General features: G+C 37.7%; 3 protein-coding genes and 1 non-coding gene across 4 annotated transcripts; 2 read left to right on the forward strand and 2 right to left on the reverse strand.

Moving 5' to 3' along the window:
• The first annotated feature begins 2,283 nt into the window (after positions 1-2,283).
• Positions 2,284-6,211, forward strand: LOC131790617 (transcobalamin-1-like). The gene is made up of 5 exons (XM_059107847.2): positions 2,284-2,422; positions 3,787-4,445; positions 4,786-4,972; positions 5,251-5,267; positions 5,519-6,211. Exons 1-5 carry the CDS (start codon positions 2,347-2,349, stop codon positions 5,858-5,860), a joined length of 1,281 nt encoding a protein of 426 aa, XP_058963830.2. The 5' UTR covers positions 2,284-2,346; the 3' UTR covers positions 5,861-6,211.
• A 127-nt stretch (positions 6,212-6,338) lies between these two features.
• LOC131790601 (trichoplein keratin filament-binding protein-like) lies at positions 6,339-14,340 on the reverse strand. The gene is made up of 20 exons (XM_059107830.2): positions 14,140-14,340; positions 13,524-13,641; positions 13,182-13,240; positions 13,008-13,050; positions 12,645-12,701; positions 12,262-12,330; positions 12,000-12,031; positions 11,675-11,749; positions 11,064-11,130; positions 10,507-10,569; positions 10,205-10,254; positions 9,747-9,813; positions 9,534-9,572; positions 9,303-9,374; positions 9,159-9,220; positions 8,080-8,161; positions 7,806-7,991; positions 7,597-7,664; positions 7,287-7,362; positions 6,339-6,757 (listed from the first exon to the last, which is right to left on the reverse strand). The coding sequence occupies exons 1-20, from the start codon at positions 14,331-14,333 to the stop codon at positions 6,725-6,727; spliced, it is 1,512 nt and encodes a 503-aa protein (XP_058963813.2). The 5' UTR covers positions 14,334-14,340; the 3' UTR covers positions 6,339-6,724.
• Positions 14,341-14,447: 107 nt separating this feature from the next.
• Trnaf-gaa (transfer RNA phenylalanine (anticodon GAA)) lies at positions 14,448-14,550 on the forward strand. The gene has a single exon. It is a non-coding gene; the product is annotated as a tRNA-Phe (tRNA).
• Positions 14,551-14,726: 176 nt separating this feature from the next.
• Positions 14,727-17,895, reverse strand: LOC131790703 (CD151 antigen-like). Its single transcript, XM_059107954.2, has 3 exons — positions 17,739-17,895; positions 16,323-16,833; positions 14,727-15,889 (listed from the first exon to the last, which is right to left on the reverse strand). Exons 2-3 carry the CDS (start codon positions 16,806-16,808, stop codon positions 15,419-15,421), a joined length of 957 nt encoding a protein of 318 aa, XP_058963937.1. The 5' UTR covers positions 16,809-16,833; positions 17,739-17,895; the 3' UTR covers positions 14,727-15,418.
• Between the last annotated feature and the right edge of the window lie 624 nt (positions 17,896-18,519).

An 18,519-nucleotide genomic window follows, 5' to 3' on the forward strand; every position in this document is an offset into this window, starting at 1 on the left:
TCTTTTACGCCAATCAGACGAAACTCGGTTGAATAATTTTCCAAAGGATTATATGTTGCCAACGTTCTTTAGTCCATTGCAAGGAAACTACAAAGAAAATGTGTAAATCTTCTGAAGCAGCACTGATTATTGAATTGACAAAGTTGCAGACGATTTATCCTTTAGGAAATCGTAGTTTTCCAAATAAAAAGTTGTAAAAAACGAGAACAATGAGTTGTTTCCATACAAATTCGATTATTTTGCTTCTCAGTTCTAGTTTTACAACAAGAGAACCCAAGTTTGTTTTTATTTTCAATTTTTTTTTTATTTTCAGTTTTTTTTTTCTTTTGAAAGCCATTTGCCTTACAGTGCCGCCTTAAAATATTCAACTTTAATGGTGGCTGCCATCTCACCTTCTTCTACTCCAACTTACATCAGCTTAGGTTCGCAAGAAAATGTAGAAATATAGGCAGCCACCATTTTCATACTAGAACAATGTAATAAACTTTAAAGTTCTTATCTTTGTAGAGTTTCTTTTGCATTCATTGATTCCAGGTTGTCCTCTTGAATTTTTGGTTTTGCCGTCATCTTCATTCTCTCAGTCATCCTGTAAGCAGAGATAAGAAAAATGATGTTCAGTGTTTGGCTGATTTACCAACAACTTTTACCAACACGTACAATTAAGAAGTGAAAATTCGGGTTCAACAAATTTTAGTCGCAAATACGTGTTTTTGAAAAGTTTTTGCCGCATTTCCTCAGCGCATTTAGGAGAGCAATCAACAAGAGATGAAGCGCACGTGGCTTCGAAATACTTGCACTTCATTTTCCTTCGTGATCATCGCTTTTTTCTCGAATCAACAACTCGAAACTTAATTACGGTAAGTAATTTCTCTCGAAACCTTGACGAAGGCAGTAATTGTACTCTACAGACATGATGAACGAAATTTGTGCGAGTCGAAGGCGAAGCAAGAAGCGAACAAAAAGCACGTTATTTTTCCCTTGCTCGGTTAGTTAATTACCCTGCACAAAAATAACGACAAGATTATTTCAGCTGTTTACTAACAGTGATGCTTACCTTCAGAAAACTTTCAAGCAGACTGCATTTTCTTGGCACAAACACAGAGACCTCGGAGTAACACGTCCTCTCTCGTCCTTGACCTGTTTGAGAAGTTTGAGAAAACTTCACAAATTGTCATGAATATGGAATGAGAGAACAAACCAATCACTGATGAGTACGTCACAATTACGACGCCTGTGTTGTTGGCACGCCTTTTGGAGCGCATTAGAGACGCCCCTGAAGAAATAAAGGCATTTCACGTGCTACTCAGTCGCAAGATCTTGTATTAAATAATGATGACAGAATACATCTGATTTAAGTACGAATTCCTAAACAAAAAGCTCTCTGAGGCAAACAAAATATTCTTTTCACATCGGAATACAAGTAAAAGAGATGAATTAAATATTACCGAAAAAGTATAAAATAGGAAAACAGACAAATGCACAAAATAAAATCAAAAGAAATTATTGAAAGTAAAAACACGAAGATCAATTCCCCTGACTATTGAGTAGTTCCGAGATCAACTCAAGCGGCATAAATGTACCCCCATAGGACGAGAAAAGAAATTCAGACTCTATTTACAGATTTCCACACGTTAGGTTGAAGTCTGTGACTTTTGTAACGTTTTGCTAAGAATTAGCCATTTTCAAGTAACTTTTACAAAAACAAATAAACATACGCTGAACTTGGTAATTCATTATTAAGTTTCCGATTTACAACAAAAACACAAAAAATCAACAGACTAGTTTCCTGAGCTCGCGTTTGGAGCCTATGAGGTTGTCATGATGCTCTACCCACTGAGCTGTGAGGAGTTCGACCGTAGGTACGCAACAATCCAGACAAGTTGTCTAAGCACTGATATAACCTACTATGGCAGCATAAACATGTTATCTCATAAAACGAGCGGAAGATATTCTCCAGAACATTCTAATCATGAAGAAGTCTATCAAACATTTTCACTTAACTTTTTAGGGGTGCAGAAAATATTCATGTAATCTATAAGAAGGCATGACATAACTATTGTCTAAAATACAGTTTTCAAGGACGAGTGCAGAAATTTCTCCCCATGTTTTGTAATCGATGCAAAAGGATCAGGCTTTTTCTGTATTCAATTTTCAGTACCCATCAAATGTTACTTTTTTTGGCGCCAAGACGGACGTTTGCCTGGTACTGATGTGCGCCTGATGTTGCTGGGGTCTGGAACTCACTGGTAATGTGATATTAAAGGATTAACCTCAGAATTTCCTCTGTCACATAACATTTCCTTTCGTCGCTGCTCCCGAATCTAGAACCTGAACTTTTGAAGGCGAATGTCCGCCATGAACTTCCAACTATTAACGCTCTTGGTGATTGTTGCCCTTTTCTCTCAAGCCACAGGATATTGCGGTAAGATATGGGTTACTGTTCTTCCACAAATCATTTGAGTAAAACATAGAAATACATGCTAAATAACATTAATGCTAAACTCAGCATATTTCATCACATCTGACGTGTACAATTTTCAAGGCAATGAACTTTTCCAACCTTTCTCCGCTCTTTGGGCCTAACAGCTAAACATCATACGGTCTATTAACTTTGGTTACGCGATACGCAGACCTAAATTAAGGATAACGGAAGATCCGAGTATTTTAGAATGCCTCTTTGTGTCCCCTGCAGCTCAAGACATGTTGTTCGAGAGGAAAATTAGATTTCTCTTCCCTAGAGTCTTAATATGCCCGGAGACGAAGTCGTACAAACAGAAGAGCAGTTCAGTGAGTTATTCCTATTGCCCACCAGCTATTCGCTGAATCATAATGCTAAAAAAATGTGTAATTAATTTTTTGCGCACTTGGGTATTAACTTCCTCACAGTCACAGTGCTTTCAATCGGCTGATTTTGTTGAGGCGAGCGACTAAAGGAGATCGTCTTCAAACTCTCTTTCCCTGGATGTTGATAGCTGGGATGCAGTTTTCTTTCCATGTACAAAAGAAATTTTGTTAGCTAAATCTCAATATGACTTTTCTAGTTATTTTCCATCTCTGCGTGTGGCAGTAACCTTTGTTCTCCCATTCTGCCAAAAATGAGGAGAATAAAATCACTTGAAAGCGAAACCGAAAGATAAAAAAAAATAAATTGACAGACAAATACAAATTAAAAAAAGGGAAAAATAGACTCTGAACTGATTATACTAAGCGTGAAGTTGGGCTGTTAAACCCATTATATGTAAAACAAAGAATTTGTCCATTGTCTTTATAACATAATAAATATTGTTTCTCTGTCACGGATAAGAGTTGCGTTACAGCTTTCTTTCTCGCGCCTCAGTTGGTGTTAGTTTACTCTGGCAGGTTTCCTTTCAATTAGCATAATTTTCAGTGACCACAACTCAACATATTGTTAGTTACCCACTTATGGATTCCTTAAACACGCTTTACCTTTTAAATCCTAAGAGTGACCAGCATCTAATTTTTCCTTACGATATCACTTTGGATCAGTAAACAAATTCTCCCTGTGAGCATGTTAGGAAATGTATAATGAACAGTATGGAGAATATGCATAATGAAATTAGGGTGTAAAGGCTTACGGCAAACTCCATCACAGCTTGTTTTTCAAATCAATTTTGCCTAGTTTAGTTCTGAGTGACCATAAGTCATAGTGCTCAGTGTTCGAAGTATTAGAAGCGACTTTTTTCTAACAGCGCAGAAATCAGTCGATCGTGATATATAGCCTCATTTCTAAGCTGTAGCTCATTATTGACACTTGACGCGTTTCAGGTACCAGACTCCTGCGAACAAGCATCACGCGCGCGGCCGTTAGAGCTGCCGAATGGTTAAGGAATGAACAAGACGAAAATGGCACTTACGGATTGGGTCACATGAGTGCGTTTGCGTTCAACTCTCTGCGTCTTACTGGTCACTCTGTGGAGACTGGTGCTGAGCATCTGAATGCGGAGATCATTAAAGCTGACATTGGTTCCCTGACCGGGGGTAGGGTAGCATTGTATATTCTCGGCGCGTTGGCTACGTGCAAAGACCCCAGCAACTTTTATGATTTCAATTTGATAAAAAGTCTGAAAGACAAACTAACCAAGTTCCCTCAGTTGGGTTTTAATCACCCTTTTCAGTACAGCCTAGCTGTTATGGCTCTCTGTAGCAGCAACGCACCTCTAGAGAGGAAGACGCTTGGCCATGTGAACGAAATCCTGAAGAAAGTAGAAAATGAATCTCACACTGCCAGTTACCATGCCGACACGCTTGCAATGCAAATAATGGCGTTAACCTGCATCAAGAATTCCATAAAAGGGCAGAAAAAGAAGGCACTTGAAAAGAAGATCCAAAAAGCTGTTAATTTGGGGTGTAGAAAGTTGCTTAAGGCTCAAATCAATGACAGCACGTTTGGGGAAAACGAAGTCACGGCAGCTCTTGCCTCTCAAGTACGTTACTAATTCTCTGTCACGCCAATTGTCTTTTGTTTTGTCACACAATTCATATTCTGTGATTTGAAGGGGCTAAGTCACGAAATTCCAAGAAGTTTGAGCGTCGTAGAGAATTGCCCTTGAGCTGCTTGAGTCTTACTGAATATGTATTTTCTTCAAGCTCTGAAAACGCAAAACTGGAATAAATTAACAGGGAACCGAGATGTTAAGGAATGAGAAGACAAACCTGGATCGCAAATGACAATTGATTATTTTTCACACTACCTATCAATCAGCTCCATAACATACTGTATATGTAGGGTGAATTTTTACACTGATCACATTTCTTCATGTCTAGGCTCTTTTAGCAGCCGGATGGAAGACAAAAAGGTGTTCGACGACTTTACGCTGGCTCGTGTCTCGTCAAAAACCCGATGGATCCTTCATTAACTTGTTGAGCACACTTTATGTCACACCAGCCTTGATCGGAGCGCTGCCCCACGATGTCAAAAACATAGCGTGTCTCAGAACTACAGACGTATCAGGTAACTGACAGCTGTGTTTTACAGGAAAAGTTGTGACCTTTTATACCCTACATACCGACCTTTAGCAAATCCGCTGTAAGTGCAGACGCGTTAGCCTTCTGTCCACCTGCAGTTACACCTGTTCTCCTTCCCAGTGGAATCTCCCCTGAAGTTTGTTTGCTTTTGTGCGGCAAGAGTGATAAAACGTACTGGGTTTCTCTTCTCTAAATTCAAATGGGTTTTGTTGTGTGAATAACTCAAGTTTAAGTCTCTAACGCAATTGAATTTTTCCCTTTCAGATCAACAAGAACAACAGGTGAGATTGGCAAAAAAAATTCATTTCGTGTTTATTAGTTTGAGTCGCAGAGAGAGGCATGACAGGAGGGGTTATCTTTGTTATGTCCCCACCATCACCTTCCTCTCTATCGTGATATGGTGACCGCTTATAACTAAAATTTAACACCTCTGAAATAACGGTGACATATCATAACTCACTCTGTTGAAATTGCAACCAAACATTTGTAGAATATTAAAAACAACTAAGTGTTTTTCCTTTGATTGACTTAGAATATAACCGTCTGCGTTGAGCTGAAGTTCGTCAACACCAACAAGTACACCAAAGGAAAAACAGCTCCAACCACTGAGTGCGTGACAGTAGCAAATGGCACTAATGCTTATGACATCTTGATAGAAGCTACCAAAAAAAATTCTTGTTACGCATTCACCACCCAAAAAACCTCCTACGGCAACTCTGTGACGTCTATCTGTGGTGTCCAACGCAGACCAGTCGATAAATTTTACTGGATGATCTATGTGGACGAAAAATCGGCCACTACGGGTGTGGATGATCTAAGGCCTGGTGACGGATCCACACTCAGTTTCCGGTATAAACAACTGCACTGGCGGTAGACGAATTACACTGCTCTAACATGTTTCAAGTTTTTCCAAAATTTAGAGCGCTTTCATCCACAGAAGATAATAAACGGCTAGCTTTATTTTTAATCTGATTTTTGTAAGGTGGATGTTGGAGTTGTGAAACACCAAATCTTCAATTGCTACCTTAAATTTTCTATGACCGGTGGCTCTGAACCTATGCTACGTAGCTACGGATAGAGGAAGCTGAAATAAAAGATGTTTTAAAGAGCTTGTAGAATGAGGGTCAAACGTTTGTCGAATACGTTTAGGAAACTTTAAAAATAAAGGCTTTTTAAAATGTACCATTTGCACAAGGAAATAAACGCATTGCCAGTTTTTGAAAAACTTTCTTGATGTCTTGATTTCGTTTAAAACAACGTAGCGTAATCAGAAGCTTTTGATGAACTGTTCGTAAATTAACCCACCTTACACAAACAAAGAAATAAACAAGCAAAACAAAGAGCCGAGAGAATCATTCGAGAAATCTCCCGCGACATTGATCTTTATTTATTATTTACAACTAATACCTTTACACATTTTAGTATCAACCAAAACTTGGACAAATTTACACTTCTACTCGTGATACTGAGTCCTGCTCGATGAAATGTTGACTCATGCATTTCTGCCCAAGCCTGGTAGCATTACAGCAGGATACAGTTTATAGTTATGGCGTCCCTTTCCAGTCTTTGATGCTGTTTCATTCAGCGGTTACTATTTCATGATTGCGTGACAAAAGCTGTTGCGAGATAAACTGTGAAGAAGTCGGCGAACCACTTAAAAACACTTCCTCACAACCATATTTATGCTGTTACCTCAGACAGATGAAGTAACAATCCATTTGACCCGAAGGAGGTTATTCTATTCAAATGCTGTTCTCCTTCTCGGAACAAACTACGGATGCAAAAACAAATACGAACACACCCTAACATAAGTATGCATATTCTCCATAGTTTTAATTTTTTCTTAGGAGCTGACAAGAAGAATTTGTCTATAAATCAACAGCTTCTTTAGTTGGTGATCATTTCCGTTAATCTCGTGACCTCGATGTGTGATCCGAGGGGGATATAGTAGGGAGAAATTAGATGGTAGCCAGCCTTAGGGGTCCAAAGGTTAAAGGGACCTGACGAAGGGACGGGTGGGTAAAACAAGATAGAGTAGAATACCCTCCAGGGGTGTAAAAAGAATTCGTAATCGCTTTACGCTAGAGAAACCGGGGTAAAGTTCGGCACAAACGGGGCATAGTTTTCAGACAATTTCAACACATCCCTCAATCAGGTGAAAATGTCACATTAATTTGTATCTAGTTGATACGTTAAGCAAATCTTATCCCCCATTTGTTGGACAATGTACATACAAATAGTAAGAAGTAACACAAAATAAGCACAACTGGTGGTTAAGAAACAGCACATGTTATACTCACCCTTGCATGAGGTCCTCTCGCTTTCATATGATCTGCCTCATGTCTCAACATTCTATCATATGCTTCTTTCTCTCGCCTAGTACAAAAAGTGCAATTTACACGTACAGTGAGGCTATGTGCAAAACTGTTGTCGTAACATTCCACCCACAGTAAACTTCTTAAAATAACACAACAAAAGCGTTTGAAATTGGCGAAAAGACAAAAGGTAACTGCCCATTTCAACAAAAGGCAGCTTTCATAAGTTTCGGGGAAACAAAGTTTCATTAACACTGAAACTCATCAATAGTCTATTGATGACTATCACACTCACCTTTCCCTCTCTAGCTCTTCTCTTTCAATTTGTTTCATTTCGTTGGCCTTTTCTCTACGTGAAGTTATCTGTTCAATTTCAAAAGATCAAAACAAATACAGTGTTGGAAGGAGAAAGTAGGTATAAAAACGGAAGGTTTCTGTGAATGAAGATAAAAGTGGGAAGTTAATTATAAGCAGTAAAACAAACGTGTATTTTCAGATTTCAACCTGTGCTTGAATTTCTTCTTCTCGTTCCCTCCGTAGTCTTGCCTCTTCACTCTTCTCTCTTGCTGTCATTCTCTGAGCTTCCTCCAATTCTCGCAGCAGTTGTTCACGACTTTCAATTGACTCCTCTTGGCGGCGTTTATTTTCCTCCATTTTGTCATCCAGTTGTTTTCTGCGAACGTCTAAAACCTAGCAGAGGACAATACAAGCTGTTGACAAAAAATGCAACCTTGGGAAAAAGTCTCAAAAACAGATGTACATAACGTGTTTTCCTTACTTCAGCCATCAATCTCTCTCTGGCCAGTCTTTCCCGTTCCCATTCTGCTTCTCTCTTGGTCCACATTCGCGCTGCTTCATCTCTACACATCACAAATTTACGATTAATAAAAGATACTTCAACCCTTAAATCCCTGAGGGTGACTAGCATCTAATTTCTCCTTTCAATATCCCCCCTGAATCAAACAAACATTAAGGTCACGAATATAAATGAAATGATCACCAACTAAAGAGGCTCGTAATTAAACTAATTTTCCTTCTCAGTACCTTAGGAAATGTACAGTGAAAAGTATCAGGGCTCGGAAAAACAGGCGGTCAACGGACAATGTCTGATCCAATAAAGGTTTTATCCACTCAACTCCAAGGAGAGCAGGACATTATGTCCAATACTTTGCACTCTGACTGAATTTTTAATTCCAATCTAAGTTGGAGTTTTAAATATTTTAAAGATTCAAAATTGTTGACATTCTTAAATAGAAAAAGAGAAAAAGACATATGCACTGTACTAGACCAGAGCATGAACCTTGAATAAATGTTTAAGTACTGATCAAATGATTGATTACCAGTGATCGCAAATTTTCCTTTCTTATTTATCAATTTGACACTAGTGTCTAAAATCAAACATTAGTGTCTAACTTCAGACTTGAGTGTCTAAAATCAGACTCTAGAGTCTAACATCAGACATTAGTGTCCAAAATCGGACGCTAGTGTCTAAACTCAGACATAAGTATCTAAATCAGACACTAGTTTCTAACATCAGACAGTAGTGTCTAAAATCGGACACTTGTGTCTTAAATCCTATACAAATGTCTAACTTCAGACTCTAGTGTCTAAAATTGGACATTAATGTCCACAATCAGAGACTAGTGTGAAAACTTCATAAAGGATGTTTTCTTTTTACCAATGATGGGTTGATAGAGTGATGGAAGTTGGCTGGATCAACCTCCACCACAAAGAAAAGTTAACAAATCCATCCCAATCCAGGATTAGTCTTCAAACCATCTCACAGCTGTTATGAACTTTATATCAGGGCAAGCCAATGTTTAAAACAATGGCTACATGTGAGATTGTTATCATTACCTGTAGAGCATGTCCAACTCAGCCTCCCTCTGTTGTTCAAGCTTAAGTTGTTGTTCAACAACCTTTAAAAGAAACAATATAGACACATGTATCTCAAACTTCTGCACATGGAAAACATTTGAAATAAATTTGAAGATCCATTACCTGTCTCATGTATTCTGCATCAGCTCTGGCTTTCTCTCGTCTTGAAGTCTCGACTATTTTGTCTTGATCTTCCTGTTGTTACAAGAATTGAGATGAAAAAAATTAGCTCTCCACTTGCAAGGTTTATTAAATGAGTCTTACCTTCTGATTTCTGGTCAATAAAAATAAATTATACTAACTGAAATCTATTTCATAAAAAAAGCCACTTTGATAAACCAAAAAGATGTCTACCTTCTTGGCCAATGCTTCTAAAATCTTCAAATCCAGCTCCTGCAAAAACCAAGGGTCACATATTTGAATTACACACAGGGTCTGGAAATTCATGTTCATGTAGTCATTGAAAAATTCATTTTAGAGTATAGGACAAACTTTAAAATTTAAACATGAAGATCACTGTTTGTATTGGATAAACCCTCAAATTTCTTGTGAGCAGTCGTTTCTTACCAAGGCCTCTTGTATCTCTTTACTCTTTCTTTTCATCTGTGCTTTATGTTGACGAATCAGGACACGCCTAAAAAATGACCATCAGAACATGATTGAAACATCATCTTTACACATCACACAAAATTGTAAGACTGTAAGGCTAAATCCAGTGCCTTGTTTCCAGTATTTTAAATTTTGAAAATTGAGACTGACAGAGTGCCTGACCTACTAATCAATTGACCACCTGACAAACTGAATTATTGACTGAATGACTGAGCAAAGACCTCAATAACTGACTGACTTATTTAGTCAACTGGCTGACTGTCTGATTGATTGCTTGAATGGCTAACTAACTGAGTGACTGATTCACTCAGTGAATGAATAAGTAGTGGACTGACTGATTGATTTACATACTGATTGACCAAGTTGACTATCAAACTGACTGACTGACCAGCCCTACAACTCATTAGTTAACTCACCCAAACTCTCGTTTTCTTCTTGCTTCATCCAGCAGCCTTCGATCTTCCTCCTAGGAGCAAACAACAAGTTGTAGTAATCTTGACCACTTTTAAAGATCATTAAAGATGTTTACAGTGGTAGATCTATCAAATTACACAATCCTCAATCAACCACATGAACTGGGGGCTGGTAAAATGGACAAAGTAAACAGCCAAAAAATCTGACCATGAAATTCAACTCTCTGTATTTCTTTATTGATTTTAACACCAAACAGTCTCCATAAAAACAATCTAATTAAAACAATCTCACTATGAAAACTTACTGCCTGTTCAAGCCTCCTTTGTGCTTTGAGCAAATCCTCTTGTTCCTGTTTTAGCATTTGAGCCTGCCAATAAACACAATAACATTTACATTGTTATAGGATGTTTGCATATGGTAAAGGAAAGACCAATGATTAATTGAACAAATATTTTTTTCTAGGTAATAATAGGTGAAAGTATTTCTTCTCCACTGAAGGGTTTAATTTAGCAACAAGTACATGTACTTCATCTAATCCTCCTTGCTGTAATTTTAATATTTGGTTTATCAGCTTGATTTGGCCTTATAGATACATTTATTGGCTCAGTGACCTCCTCGAAGTAAAATTAGTCGAGGAAAAAAAGGTCAGTTTAAATCTGTATGCATCAGTCATTCATCTAAAGGGATGATTTTGCTCGAAGTAAACTGCATGGCTGGTCAGGGTTTTTGCAGGGTTTCCATGTTGTCTTTAGAAGTCTTCAAGGAAAAATCTTCCCCCCTTCCTCAGAAAGAAAAAAACTGTAGGATGGCTACCCACAATAGACTGAAAATATGACAAAGAGTTCAGTTTACAAACTATACCTCTTCATCTCTAAGTTTAAGTTCTTCCATTTGTTTTCTCAGATCTGCAGCAAGATTTTCTTGTTCTCTACAATTAATAAGTAAGAAAAATTAAACATTACCATGCCTGAAGGAGAAGTGATCAAACAACAGTTATATGGAATTGAAGTGTTTACAAATGCAGAATGGAATGTAGTTCTAGAATGATGGAAGAAAAATCTCTAGCATATGTAGAATTGGGCAACACTAAATAAAAAATACTTCAGCATTCATTTCTCCTCCTAACTAACATACAAGGAGGGTACAACTTTATCTTTTTTTTTTCCAGGACTCACATTGATTTTTACAGGGCTCCAAATTTCCCCTTAAACCCTTTCATTCCCTAGATTTCAAAATCAATTCTCCTTATGGTCTACATACATTTCTTATAACCTAAATTCCAACAACTTTCTTGCTCAAGTTTAGGCAATTTTAGGACTTTCCAAGACCTGAAAAATCTTGAAATCTTTAGGACTTTAAAATCCTGGAAAATTGCAGAATAAAATTCCAGGATTTTTCAGGTTTTCCAGGATGGGTACAAACCCTGAAATAAGTGTAAATAGATTTAAGGTTAGCATAATTTTAAAATAAACCTCTTCTTATCCTCTTCCTTAGCTCTTTCTTTCTCAAGAGCAAGTAGCCTATCTTTTTCCATAACAGCATCCATTCTGTGAAACAATAAGTGGAAACAAAATCAGTACACATTTTATATGTGAACCTGTTCCTTGGTTGCATTTTGATTGAGTGTCAAGAGGTAAATGCAAACCTGAATTTCATGTTTTTGACAGTATTGAAAATTGCTTAATGATACATGTAACTGAGAATATGTTCTTGCCTCAACTTACCAAACACACTGTACACTTTCAAGTAGCTTAAATACTTGGTGACTTAAGTTACTAGTATTAACATAACACACACCTTCTGTCTTCTTGTCTTGCTGACTTCAAGTTCTAAATTGAAAAAAAGGAGAGCCATTCAATGAGATAAGAACAGAATGAGACTTTTCAGGAATTTACCTATCCATCACCTGCTTTTAATCTCTATTCCTTTCAAGGCCCATCCAGCTAGATGCAATAAGTTCATCCACTGAAATTTTACTCAGCTCCATCCCTGACAATTACTTTTAAAAAATGTTTCAGTTGGAATAGAAATTCAAGCAAGGTTACATGACAGTCCCTACCTCTTCCCGGTCAGACACTTGATCAGCCCAGCTGTTCACTACATGTTCTCTGAGCTGGTCAGCTTCAATCTACAGTGATGGGGATTAGAAAAGACAATAAATTATCAAATAACCAGGATTTTCAATAGGAAATGAAGCATCAGAAGTACTGTGTAACGTATAATGAGAAGGCCATCAGATTATCACCAGAGAACTACATAACAGGGTATAAAAAAGAGCATGATCATCACTTGATCTTGTGTCTTCAGTACAAGCAGACCATCACCATGTTCAACAGAAAAACATCACAATGCTGGTGCAAGAAGTTGTTGAATTTCCAATTAAAATGATCAGTATTTATTGATTAAATATCTCTGCATTCAACAATCACTATGAATGCTCACCTCTCTAAGTTCTACAGCATTTTGTTTCCAATGATCATACAATTTTTGTTCAGCAATCTGAGAAGAAAGTTCAATCAGTGCATCGTCAAAAATAAATGATACCGCTTGGTTTCTTGAGACCCTCATTCATGCACAGAATACAATAATGGCTTAACATAGCTAAATCAAAAAATAAGTATACATATCTGTACATAATAATGTAATCAGAAGCAATACCTTGGAGCATTGTGGGGGAACTTCATGCTGTTGAATGATGTCTTGTAAGTGTCATTAATCTGAGTGTATGACTTATCTAATGTGCAAATGTTTACTCCCAAACCCTAACATACACTATCCAAGTTATAATAATGATAAAGCTCATACTTCTTTTCTTCTGGCTTCCTTGTCAGCTTTTAGCTCATCAGCCCTGGGAAGAAAAGTGCACTTCATGAAAATTTAATCCAGTGACAACATAGTAAGCAACTTTAAACAGCAAGACATGTTTACTACAAACATCACAGATGATCAAAGCAAGTTTTCTTTTTTAACATTACAAACCTCTCTTTCATCTGTAACAGTCTACCAGCTCCACCAAGTCTTTTTGCCTTAAGCTCTTCCTAGAGATTCAATTAAAAAGCAAATGAAAAGCTCTATTGTGGTTGTTCAATACACAAATGACCTTTAAGATCAAAATCAAAGAGTTAACAGTTTTCCAAGTCTCATGGCAAATGTTCATATTTCCCCTTTCTCTCAAATTGACCACCATCTGGACTCTTAAATACCCTGTGAGTAGAACTAATTGATTTGGTTTAAATCTACTTTAAGTCTCAATTACAGAAAACCAAAAAAAAACACTACCTTACACTACAGTCAAATAGTTAAGCTTGTTTTACACCTTACCTCATACTCTTTAGTCTCCTTTAACAACATTTCAGACAGTTTTTTTTTCCTCTCATCTAATCTTTGCTGTTTATCTTGTTTCATGTTCTCCTTGTACAAACCATCCAGTGCTTGCATGCTGTTAAAAACAAAATATCATTCACCCATGTGGCCCTGGAGAAGACTTAAATCACCCTTGAAAAGTTTGACATTTCATTTAATTCAACGATCGCATGAATGACTTGAGATGTTCATCCTAAGGACATTCCTTAGTGATTGACTGAAAAGTATACCCTTGAAATAATGTGATACTACACTAAGAGTGTGATACTACCCGGGGAATACACATTTCTCTAACGTATTTATGTAAGCTGGAGCGACTAAGTGTTGAATTATGTTGTGGTAAAGTTGAAATGGCATGAAATGTTACCAAGGAGATTATATAAATATATGACCATGCATGATCGAAACATGCCAGTTCTCAAAGTGGCAGAACTGGATCTATGAGATAAAGGAAATACAAGGGCAAAGACTGAAGTATGACTGATGAAATAGTCAATCTGGGCAGAAATAAAAAAACAAGGTTCGTATTTCCGCATTCAAGTCATAAAACTTGCAATATCCTTGCAGATCTCACCTGTCCTCGTAAGATTCTCTTGATCCCCACACTCGTTGTTTGGTAGTCTCCACGTTAGATCTATTGAAATATCGTGCGTTATTATCCCAAGCTTCCCTTCTTTCCGCTTCGAATTGTGTTCTCCGAACAAGGAGTCCCTCATTCCTGTTTTTGTAGTTTTTCAGCCAGTACGGTTGTAATGTCGGAAGCGCCATTTTTGTTTTTTTGTTCGTTGTATCAGAGCGAGGCAAAATGTGGCGCAGACGCAGTAAGGACGATATTATTTATTATAGAAATATTTATGCAAAAATTACCTTTATAACTTAACAGCCGAGATAGCTCAGTTGGGAGAGCGTCAGACTGAAGATCTGAAGGTCCCTGGTTCAAAACCGGAGAGTTCGTATGAACTCTGAACAATCCCGGGTCTCGGCAGCCTTTTTTTTTCCCGTCAGAAATTCGAAATATACTCAATCAATGACAACACTTGTAACACATAAATTTGGAAAAAACATTTCTACTGTCGTATTACTAGTAAATAAACCAACTTGTGATAACAGCCTACCAAAAAAATTGTTTATTATAATTACAGATCCTGGCTTGGCCTACTACAGTGTACTTCAATAAAACTTGCGTAATTATTGTGAAAATACCATGAGCCATTTTTACACAATATCAGTTATAAATTATACATTTACATTTAAGTATACCAAAATGTCTTCGTGAACTTCGAGGAAAGAAGAACAGTTAATGAAAGAGGAAGAACTGCTCAGAGTTTTTACTGGATGAGTAATCTAGTGAACGGAGAGATGGAAAATTGAGTCGGGCACTGGTTGAATAAACGGAAAATACCTTTGAAGGAGGAAAGTCAGGTTTTATTTCAAAGTCTTCTTTATCGAAATTAAAAAAAAAAAAAAGAAAGAAAAAGAAAAAACAAGTTGTCACTCTTCCCTCAGCTTGTTTTAATATTCAAGTATACAACATGTAGATATTGGACACGCGTGATAGTTTCTTCGTAAAAGTCAGTGTAGGCTAGCTCCTTAAGTGGGACGATAAAGAAGGGTGCCCCTCCCTTCTATTTCACGCTGGCCTCTTTTCGTATCGACATTCTAGTCATGGTATAATTGTGGATACCCGTGGATAGACATATATTTCTACATGAAAAACATCTATAGCATACATGATTTTCTCGTTCCGTCAAGAAATCAAGAAAGGGTTTTACAAAAGCTGTTGGCAGATACCTTCAACTCGAGTTGATTCTCCTAAGACATTTTATTGAGGGGTAGTGGGCAATGATTCCTGACTATCCTTCAGATTTATCGAGTAAATCCTTATTTGAGTAAGAGGGTAAGTCATCATCGTTCTCGTCATTATTAAGGTCCTCCCTTGATGCACGCAGAGCCTTCTTAGAGGGTTGGCGCCGCAAGGATCCTGATGAGCTTTGAGCTGAGGAACGTCGACGGCCCTTATTCGATGAGCTCGACGACGGTTGGTCATTAGGCTCCTCTCCTTTTAAGGCGTCCTTAGGACTGAGTCCCCGCGCGGCGTTGAAACAGAAGCAGAATATGATGCAACACAATAGGGCGAATAAGTTCAGAAAACCGAGAGCCAAACCTACCCCTCCCACCACTTTCAGTTTGTCATCGTAGGCGAAATTTAGTCCCGTACATCCTAATATATTGATGAAATCCATCGGGTTCTTTAAGTCCATATCATTACCACAGGTGGCTGTCGGGAACTTACAGCATGACTTTGGTACCCTGTTGTTCACCCCCTAAGGAAAAAATAGTCACCGACTTTATTGCACACAACTGACACAAATAAGGAGTAGATACAAATCTCGAGCTCAATCAAAAGCGCTTTATTGCTTAACTCTATCAGAAACATGCGGAAATTGATGGAAAGGATGATACGAGTCTAAACAAAATCATTCCACACCTCAAAAATCTCGTGTTTACTACCAATTATATTAGCCTATTTATAGGACATATTTCGGACGCATTTAGTAGCCATAATTTAGATGGGAAAATGCCTAGTGCCTCTTAGGACGTGGTAGGAAGTTGGCGTATTTCGGGCGTGCACGCTTCATGATTACCTTCAGCTACAATTCCAAAGAGGATAACATGTCCTAAACTTCGTCTTAATACTGGGGTTACATTTTAGCAAAAGACACGTCTAGAAAACAAAAAACAAATATTTTCACCAACCTGAGCTGCTGCCCATTTTGAAGTAAACCAATCACGATAGTCAACAATTCCACAGCAGGCGTAAGTCTGCTGGATCTGATCGAAGGCCTTGGTGACTTTCTCGTCCTTTCCATACTCGGCCAGCATTTGCTGCCCATTGCTAAGTTTTTTTTTACCGACAATCATTTCATTCTTCAACGTAAAATACACTATTCCCATGATGAACTCGACAAGAAACAAAATGATGAACAAGATGGCCAGTAATGTTAGAAGTCTGTTATTTTCTTTCACTACCGCAAAGACAAACAGCCCAGTAATGAAGAAAAGAAGGATCAGAAGACCAATTCTGAGTCCATAATTCACCGGGAACGCGGCGGCTTTCATCGTAAGGTAGTCTCCGAATGGCGTTGATACGGTGACAGCGAAAATGAGCAGAGAGAGGCCAGTCAAAAAAAAGAGGATGAAAAAACCGACCATGGACCATTTTACAATATCTTTTGTCTCCATGTTACTTTATTGATTTCTCTGATACCTGAGCAAATGGAAAAAAAAACGAACATAAGAATAGTAAAAATTAGTTAAGGGTGCTACAGGACACCTCTGATGAAAAATGTATTTTATCAGTGAAATAACCATAATGGTGTTCAAAAGTATTGCTAATTGTGACTTCTTTGGCTCATACTTAGTTCCAAGGTTGTACAAAATTTTTGCGAAAGGTCGGCTTGCTCTCTGAAAGTACCATTCAATCTTGATTACTGACAAAAGTAGCACGACTCATTCAAAGCCGCATAAGTAACTTAACTGTTGCAATATTTCCGTTACTATAACTGCCTCTTATTTCAAGTGTGTGTAAAATACACTACCCTCTCTATATCAGGACAATGGTCAGGCTTAAAACGATACTCTACAAAAGCCGGTTCAGTTTCATCGATCTCGTGTTTCCAGCCACAACTCGATTGGCTCCCAAACTTTAAACGAACAGAATAGAGGTGAGTTTAATCAATGAAAACCTTCGACAGACACCTTCCTTCTCTGAGTGAACCAAAGAACCAAATAGATTATGTTCTCGTAAGGCAAGCCACACTTCACCCAGTCCGTGAGCCATATCAAGTTAACGCCCATTCCTTTGTATTCCGAGCTCAAAATCGAAAACTAGTTATTTACTCTAAGACCGACAAGAACAGGAATGGATTCAGATCAAAAGATACAGTAAACATTGCAGTAAAATGGACACCTGCCGCGAAGCAGTTTGTTCTTTTACATGGCTACCACTTGGTAGGTCGATGGAAGCTAAATAATTCACCACAACCTTAAAATTTCTCGGCAGTGTTGTTCCCAGCTGAAAATTTGATTTTAAAAGCGATTCGGTGAAGTCATCTGTGATTAAATCGTGATTTTTTCGGTATCAAAACATTAGTTCTTTACATTGATTCTTACCTCAAGTTTAAGTCCCTGTCACTCATTCTTGATTCGCGATGAGAACCCTAATCCGTTGGGGAGAAATTTCTTTCCATTTCAAAAATCCCACACAAGAGAACTGAATCTTTTTGACAGCCACAGCAAGACGAAAAACTATTCGTTGTGACATTCGATGTGATGTGATATCAATCCACCATATTTCTAGAAAAATCATCTAATTTTAATGATAGCTAGAAGTTTCAGCTTGGAAACAGGTTCCAGAAATCTCTTTGTGATCACTCGTGCGTAACATCTGTTTTGAAATCAATTTGTTAAGTAAACAATTCTTGACAATAGTCGTGACCTTAGACTATAAAAAGCTTTTAGCAACAAGCAACGGGTACCGGAGTTTACAACACAAAGTCAAGATTGACTTCTATAAACAACAAAGCAAAGTAGTTCAATTCTTGGGAAGATTTCACAAGCCGTTTACCCTCGTTTTTTTTCCAAACATGTTCGGGGTTGATATCATTGATCTTAGGTCAGGGAGTGTAACCAAACAGCCTTGCGCCTTCTGTGATATACTCGACTATATTCGACAGAACTTACAATTTGGAAGTTCCGTGCAAAGATGGCCTTTCCCGCTGATTTTCGTGCAGCAATAGTTAAACATTCATAAAGATGAAATATGAAATGTCACTATACAAAGTTAATGTTCAAAACTTCAAATTCATTGCTCAGGCTCGGATCATATTTGTATAAGGCACCCAATATTTTTGGTTAGCAATATACAATTTCATAGAAAAGAAAAGAAAAAGCC

This window comes from Pocillopora verrucosa, chromosome 2, assembly GCF_036669915.1.
Source record: "Pocillopora verrucosa isolate sample1 chromosome 2, ASM3666991v2, whole genome shotgun sequence".
Taxonomy (NCBI): Eukaryota; Metazoa; Cnidaria; class Anthozoa; order Scleractinia; family Pocilloporidae; genus Pocillopora; species Pocillopora verrucosa.